The sequence below is a fragment of the Temnothorax curvispinosus genome, unplaced genomic scaffold (genome assembly GCF_003070985.1).
Source record: "Temnothorax curvispinosus isolate PA1 unplaced genomic scaffold, ASM307098v1 QBEX01018120.1, whole genome shotgun sequence".
NCBI classification, from domain to species: Eukaryota; Metazoa; Arthropoda; class Insecta; order Hymenoptera; family Formicidae; genus Temnothorax; species Temnothorax curvispinosus.
Window position 1 is genome coordinate 3973 of NW_020227900.1, and position 8364 is coordinate 12336.

Sequence of the window (8364 nt, forward strand, 5' to 3'; positions counted from 1 at the left end):
ATATCCGACATATCGTTATTAAACATGGCGCACATTTGACATATATCAAATAAGGGCAGAATTAGATAAATGTGCTCTGCAGTTCTTCTTTATTATACAAAATAAATGTACGTATCGAGGACATCAGAGCCCCAGTAAATTATTCTTATTCTAATAAAAAAAACTTAGTAACTTATTCTAATAATCAGATATTTTTGGAACCAAGTTAAATATTGCTGAGGTTACATAAAATATTATAAATAATTAATATAATAATTTAAATAATATATAAATAATTAAAAATTTTGTTTTGGAGGTATAATTAGTGTGTATGTACGGCCTGTTATAGAAAGGGAGGCGACATCTGTTATTCGCAACATACAATTAATTTTTAAGAAACGAAACTTCACTCGAACTCTATCAACAAGTTCGGAATCTTTTTTATGTAAATCGAAATTATTTATCGACCTTTGTTACTGTTACTATACATATACACTATTAAAGAAATTTAAAATCGTGGAGATAAACAGCACTTGATTTATTCGAACAAAAATAAACGATTACAAATCCGCCGGTAATTTCGAGCGGCTTGGCGCCATTTTTGCAGTCAGCTGATGCTCGCGAACGTCGCCGGGGCGTGCTACCAGTTACCACTGCTGCCCACCAGTCTTCCGGCGAACGGCAACTCTGGGATCATCTAACCTAAAACCGGGCCGTGTCGTCTCTCATTCTTCTCTCTGGCCGTACTATGAAGACAATATTTCTTATTGCAGCATTGGTACGATCATGTTTACTCAAGTTCTTTGTGAGAGATTCTAAACTTCGTGAAATTTCTATGTAGTAAATTATTATACTATTATTATATAGTGTAATATTAGTATTATAAAGTATATTTTAAATAGTAACTATTATATTAGTATATATTATTATACTACTTTTGTTGAACTTTTAGATAACCTATGTATTGGCGCTGAACGAGGAATTATTGCACTACGTTAGTGATGATGTACCTGGTGGCTCTTACAAATATTACAGCTTGACGTATGACGGTGACATTAAGATACGGTTGACAACGATGTGAGTGAGAATAGTGTTGCGATTATTAATATCCCTTACTTGTTCCCTGTCCTGTTAATAAAATGGAATTTTTTTCCTTATTAAGTGTCGCAACACATGATACATTTGTATGCTTTGTATTCTTTTCAGAACGGGGGATGCGGATTTATATGCGTCGCAGATTATAAGCAAACCGACGTACGAGCACTATTGTCTGCAGTCCGTAACCTGTGGGGAAGATATTATTTTTATACCTAAGAGGTACTGCAAATTATGGTTTGTCAAATTTATTATTGTCTAACACGTGGCGTTTCCTCGCAGCTTCAAACGGCCTGTAAGTATTGGCGTTTATGGCCATCCGTCCCATGAGATCAGTAAATACACTCTATTGGTGTCCGAAGTAATGTTCGAGGACGATACTTCCTCTTACAACGAGACATCAGGAAAAACTTACAAAATTCGTGATAGAGTAAGCCATGCTATATTAATTACTATATAACTCTATTTTTTTTTAGTTTTCATATCTATTTTATAAGCATCATACTTCCCATTTCAGATTATAGAATTTTTTTTTACCAATTTGGATATTTTGTTTGAATTACTGTTTTGAACGCTGGAGCAATTAATAAATAACCTAGAAATTGGATTGAAAATTATCGTTAAACATGTTGGAATACGAAAACCAAATCTTCCTTGAAATTCTTCAGGAAGATGGACTAGTTATTACAGCTAAGTAAGTACATTTTATCTTTGCTGTTGTTGTATCTCACGTAAGAATGTATAATCTTATTATTTATTGGAAAATGTTCATAGGGGTCTTGGTATAGAAACTGTTTTTGCGAATGTGATAAAAGCTTACTCGGATCCGGGCAATCTAGTTATAATTTTGGGAACCACCAATCATGATGAGAATTACATTATTGATCTGCTTAAAAGTTATGGAACAAGTAGGCTACCGCGTATAGTGAATGCTGAATGTCTCTCTAATGAAAGGTATAAAAAAGATACATTCTTATTTTACATATTCATTTTTAATAAAATCTTACCATTAAACGCAGGGAAATAATGTATTTGGAGGGTGGAGTGCTGTTTATATCAGGTCGTATTTTGGTGGTTGATATGTTAAAAAACAGAGTTCCGTTGCACTTGGTCACTGGTATTCTCGTATATAGAGCTCACAATATTCTGAATGCTTACCAAGAAGCATTTGCGTTGCGTTTATATAGACAGCATAATAAAACTGGATTTATCAAGGCGTTCACAAATTCATCACTGGCTTTCACGGTTGGGTATTTGCGAGTAGAACGAGTTATGAAAGCTCTGTTCGTGAAGAAATTGTATTTATGGCCACGTTTCCACACAACTATTAATAATTGCTTGTCCATGCATGAGCCCGATGTTATAGAACTACATGTACAGATCACACCGAAGATGCAGAACATTCAAACCACTTTACTTGATATTATGAATTACACCGTGAAAGAATTGAAGAGGCTCAATAAATCTTTAGACTTAGACGAACTGACTGTAGAGAATGCAATAGCAAAGAAATTTCACAAGCAGTTACATTTGCAAATAGATCCAATCTGGCATCAGCTTAGTACAACGACCAAACAATTGTTTTCCGATTTAAAAACGTTACGTTCCCTTGTTATATCCTTGACATACGAAGATTCCGTTACATTTTATGCCATGCTAAATCGTTTACGGACTATGGAATATGCCGTGAAAGCCGGTGGTTGGATAATGTTGGATGAATTCGAGAATTTGTTCAAATATGCGAGAAGCAGAGTTTACACAGATAAGAATGAACTGAAACCAGAACCAAATCCAAAATGGGAAGCTTTATCGGAAGTATTATCTGAGATTCAAGAACAGAAACATAAGAAAAAAGACTATGAAAATATTGATAAAGTTCTTATCTTAGTACACGATAACACTATATGTCGCCAATTAAAGAATTATTTAACTATGGGTGCAAATGAATATTTACTTTATGAGGCTTTGAAAAAACTATCGCATAATAAAGAACAAAAGACAAGTTGCGATAGTGGAAAAAACGCGAAAAATCAACCATCAACATCTGAAAGTAATACAGAGGAAGAAACGCCGGAAATGCAGGATACTTATGTGCTCACCTTGTCGCAAAAATGCACAGAAGGAACTCAACCAAGTACTTCCAAAGAAGATGTGAAGCATCAGACATTGTTTGAAGAATGTTCGCAAGTAAGTTATACATTATTATAATATTTAAGAAAGATTTTAGCTTGTTAGGAGCTTATTAGAAAAATGTTTTTTTATTAATCCTGTTTTCTAATTTTAAAGATCGCAGAATTGGATTTAACTAAAGAGACTTATACGGCATCCGCACCTATCATTTTTATACAAGCTTTAAAGAAAGGAGGAGATCCAATGGCTTTACAACGAATCTTAACTGAGCATATGCCAAATAATATTATTTTATACGTGGCCGATATTGGCACCGTGAGGCAATTAGAGGTGTATCAGAATAATAACCCATCATTAAACTTGAAAGTATATTTTTTGATTTATGGCGGGTCGGTTGAAGAACAAGAATATCTTACTTCTTTACGACGGGAAAAGGAAGCGTTTCATTCTTTGATTAATACGAAAACTGTAAGTTTTTCTCTATATGATCTCAGAACAAAAAGAATATGCTATTAAACAATTATTATTAATTTCTTTCACTTTATAGACCATGGTTATCCCAGAAGATCAAGATGGAAAATCGGACGATTGTTTGGCTCTTGCAATTCAGTCGGATAATACAGATCAGGACAATACACGTAAAGGAGGGCAATCTGCAGCCAAAATAATTCCAAAAGTTATTGTTGATATGAGAGAATTCAGAAGTGAATTACCAGCCATTTTGTATACGCGCGGTATAAAAATCGAACCGGTGACATTAGTGGTAAGTGACTGAAATATATATTAAGTTTATTAATGTAAAGTAATGTTATCTGTACATGGTTTATAATGTTATAATATTACAGGTGGGTGATTACATTTTAACACCAGAAATATGCGTTGAGAGGAAAAGTATATCTGATTTGATTGGCTCTTTATTTTCTGGGAGATTATACAATCAAGCAGTTTCTATGACGAGGCACTATGCTAAACCCATGCTCCTCATAGAATTTGATCAGGATAAACCATTCTGTTTTCAGGTATCCAATTTTACAAAAACGACACAATTCTTTTTATATAACAATTGTAACAACGTCTCTTGTTTTAGGGAAATTACTCTGTCGGTAGAGATCTTAAAAATACTAATGTAACAGCAAAACTGCAATTATTAACTCTTCACTTTCCCAAACTAAAAATTATATGGTCTCCTAGTCCACATGCTACAGCACAATTGTTTGAAGAATTAAAGGTAATACAAATATATATATATATATATATATATATATATATATATATATATAATTTTATTTAACAAAATTTATATATATAGAAATAATATAATTAATATATATCTAATAAATAATTCTATTTGATATTCAAGTTTTGTACGTTTGTAGCAAGGACGAGATCAACCTGATTCGAATGTAGCTGCTAAAATTGGAGCAGATGACGTTGAAAACAAGCAAGTAATGGAAGAAAAATATAACTCTCATATCCAAGATTTTATAGCTAAATTGCCGGGTGTACATTCGAAAAATTTGCATATTCTATTGAATAAAGGGGAATCATTAGATCATCTTGTGAAGCTCTCAGAAGTAAGTGAACAACAATTAAGAGGTCTAAATTCTTTTTATAATATATAATTTTTTCGTACAATTTGTAAATAAAAATATTAAATATGAATAATCTTTATAATGTCAGGAAGAACTAAAAGAAATACTCGGAAATAAAAATGATGCTGAATTGCTATATAAAGCTCTTCACGAAAAATGTCAGCAATCAGATGAAAATCCGGGAACTAGCAAAGGTGTCTCTAAAGTACGTGGTAAGAGACTTTTCTCCAGGGTAAAAAAATAATGTAAATGATTATGTAAATAATACTTAGATAATAGTTAGTGTAACATTATATAATCAAATAAACATATTAGAAAGTGTTTGTGCCATTATGTCAGACCCAACCAATCACATTCAACTCGGCAAGCAGGCTTATAACGTAATTTTAGCCGAGAAATTGCGGCGATTTGAAATAATTAAAATATAGTGCTTAGAATAAAGAGAAAATTTTATTTTGCAACAACGAATTGTTAGACAAAAAGCTGCAAGAATATATAATTGTACTATACATGTATGATCAATTCTAAAATAATTTTAAAAGTTTCAGCGTTTCTCGACAAAATATTTAGAATCTCACGTCATGTATATATAAGACGTATTTTTTGCTCTTTTTGTGCATATGTATTTATACTATTTATATTTATGCATATTGTACGCTTTTCTTCATGTATACCGATATTCTAAATATATCTATATGTTGCTTTCTTGCATCGATTTATATAATATTTAATCTTATTGGCTGAACATATGGAAAGGAACAAATAAAGGGTATAAATAAAACATCCTAACTAATTTATAATTTTTCCCTATCTACAGATATTTTTTTTATAACACGATATCTTATTCTTATCTCTTTTGTTCAAGAAAAATAATGTCAAAAATAATTCTTTAAAGGAATCTAAATACAAATTTCATATTTCAAAATTCAATACTTTGTACTAATTGTCAGAGTATTATTTTATTTCTTGTTTCCCTTGTGTTTCTAAAATATTTATTACTCTAATTGTAAGCAGAATTAATCTTATCTTAATTAATATACATACAATTAGTTTCCGCATATGTGTATATATTTCATGCAATATAAACCGCAATGATTGTTACCTTTGATTTGTTGCGGCACTTCGAAGTGTTGTAACATGAATTAACTTTAACGTGTAAAATTTATAATGTCTTATTTTCGACGTATAACAAAATATACTTACGAGAAATGTATCCCATTTACTTTCAAAAATATAATGGCGTTTGACAATTTTCATGCGTAATTATTTATTCTTTTATAAAAATTTAAAATAATGTATTTTGTGCAAATAGTATAGGTACATGCTGAAAAATGAAAAGTATCTCTTTGAAGTTTTTAAATTTACATAACAGGTCACCTTTTTGTCTTTAGCTCGAGTTCACCGAAAACCAATCGCTGCGTTTTCGTCGAAGATGTTTCCTAATCAATACAAAGTATCTCAGTCGCAGTTTGAACACATTTATCCTTTATCTTAACAGTCTTGTCAAATAAACTTTGCCTAATTTCTCTATCATCAGGCTGCCAATAATCATATACTCTTATCATTAGAATATTTAATTCATTAGAGCGTAACGTTTCGATTCTCTTCTAATAGCGTCGACTAAAGGATTAGAATAATGTTCAGTTTGGACCTCCTGAAGATAGAGATAAAAAATTCCACAAATTTATATTTCTATCTACGATGTAATCTTCTTCTTAGAATGAATTATGGCTCATTACATGTGAAAACGGGATGTAACATTTTACAATTTGTTATAAAAAATGTCATTCTTTATTTACAATAATCTTCATATATTTAGATTTTGTTCCGGATTCGCCGTTACTCATAAATTCAAGTTCCTTATATTTAGATAATATTGACGGACGACTACAGCGTGTAGTCGATCACGCATACACGCGTCTCTGACAATGGTATCACGCGCGGGCTACATATGCTTTCGCATACCTGCGCCGCTTCCAAACTCGAAAATTCGCGTGTTGTGCGACGATCCTGCGAGCTCAGTTGAAGCTTGAACTGTGCTACTGTGAACTACTGTCTGTGTTCGGAATAAAATACAGTTCCACAGTTCTCGGAATATGGTTCAGCCACCTTATTTATCATCAGGTATATGTTAATTATGTAATTATTTATACAAGTATAATATTAAATATTAAACGTCTATTTTCGTTATGTTTTGATAATACAATCAGAAAGGATATTAATACATAAATAAAATATTAATCTGTAGAATGTACATTTCTCTTTCGAAAGCTTCTCTAAAAATATTAAAAAAAATATATAATTACATTTAACTAAAAGAATGATGTGTATAGAATTATGTTAAAGGCTGCAGGATATTAAACGAAGCAATTTATCTTTTTTAGAAATTAAATATGCATATGTTATATTATGTTGCAGATGTTGCAGATAACACGTATGTCCCCGAACTCCCCGATCTGCAATATAATATCCCATTGCCGGCCATGCCGGCAATGAACAACGAGCAGCAGCGATTCCAGCTGCTACTCGAGCAGTCGCGGATTAGGGAACCACCAAACCATCAATTTGCCACAGTACAACAGTGGCACGAACTATCGCAGGAAGTACGCCGGTTACAAAGTTTTAAGATAGAACTTCAACAGATGGTATTGAGGAATATAGATGAGAATAAGCAGACATCTCTGCGCCGTAATCGCCGTAATCGGTAATTTTCCATCTTGCCGCAACAGTTTGAATTTGGTGTTAAATCATTAGTGTCTTGTGAAATTATCTTATTTCTCTAATTTTGATGTTGTATCATTTCTCTGTTTAGACACTAGGTTAGACACTCCAACGGAAGAAACATGGCAAGGAATGACCGAATTACCGGACTTTATTCAATTCAAGCCCTTTCCTGGCACGCCTTTGAAGCATATATTATCTGCTGCTGGCGACGATCTCCTGGATTTAATTGCTAGTTTTCTGAACGTGAATCCTCGGGAAAGGTGTACCTGTGATCAAGCGCTGCAAATGCCATACTTTAGCAATAAACTCACACCTACAGCTGGATCTAAACTGCCTCTACCCATGACCATTAAACGTCAACGTGACGAAAGACCTAGTCTAAAAAGAAAACTGTTAGATTCGATGGAAGGAGCCTCTTTAGCTAAGAAATTGCAATTTTAATTGTGATTGATGCTAGAACAAATGGACGAGATAAGAAATTGCTCGCTAGATGCAACCAATGCCAATTTCGGAAGATTAGAGAGATCTCTAATTGTGATACTGTATGTCGAAGTATTGTGTCACGTTATAGCAAATAATTTTATAAAAGTATTGCTCGAATTCTAATATCTTACACATATATGTATAATAGAAGTATTGTATAGAGGTGTCAAAATCTTGTAATATCTTATCTTGTATTATATATTATCCCAATATATGAACATTATTATTGTAAAAACAGAAAAAACGTGTTTACGCAATATATTATAAGAAATGTTAAGTATACACATTTTTTAAAAGAAAGTAATATATAGATAGATCGATTTAAAATAATATGAAAATAGTAGCTATATTATATATTACA

The 8364-nt window shown here is 32.2% G+C and overlaps 2 protein-coding genes and 1 pseudogene across 2 annotated transcripts; all 3 read left to right on the forward strand.

Moving 5' to 3' along the window:
- The first annotated feature begins 624 nt into the window (after positions 1 to 624).
- On the forward strand, positions 625 to 5317 carry LOC112468135 (DNA repair endonuclease XPF). Its single transcript, XM_025037184.1, has 13 exons — positions 625 to 757; positions 932 to 1056; positions 1186 to 1296; positions 1357 to 1492; positions 1701 to 1768; positions 1849 to 2028; positions 2094 to 3261; positions 3361 to 3672; positions 3752 to 3967; positions 4050 to 4223; positions 4292 to 4432; positions 4581 to 4778; positions 4885 to 5317. The coding sequence occupies exons 1-13, from the start codon at positions 728 to 730 to the stop codon at positions 5038 to 5040; spliced, it is 3015 nt and encodes a 1004-aa protein (XP_024892952.1). The 5' UTR covers positions 625 to 727; the 3' UTR covers positions 5041 to 5317.
- A 1435-nt stretch (positions 5318 to 6752) lies between these two features.
- LOC112468136 lies at positions 6753 to 7700 on the forward strand. Its single transcript, XM_025037185.1, has 3 exons — positions 6753 to 6920; positions 7215 to 7500; positions 7609 to 7700. The coding sequence occupies exons 1-3, from the start codon at positions 6893 to 6895 to the stop codon at positions 7613 to 7615; spliced, it is 321 nt and encodes a 106-aa protein (XP_024892953.1). The 5' UTR covers positions 6753 to 6892; the 3' UTR covers positions 7616 to 7700.
- Positions 7650 to 7961, forward strand: LOC112468132 (annotated as a pseudogene).
- Positions 7962 to 8364: the final 403 nt, after the last annotated feature.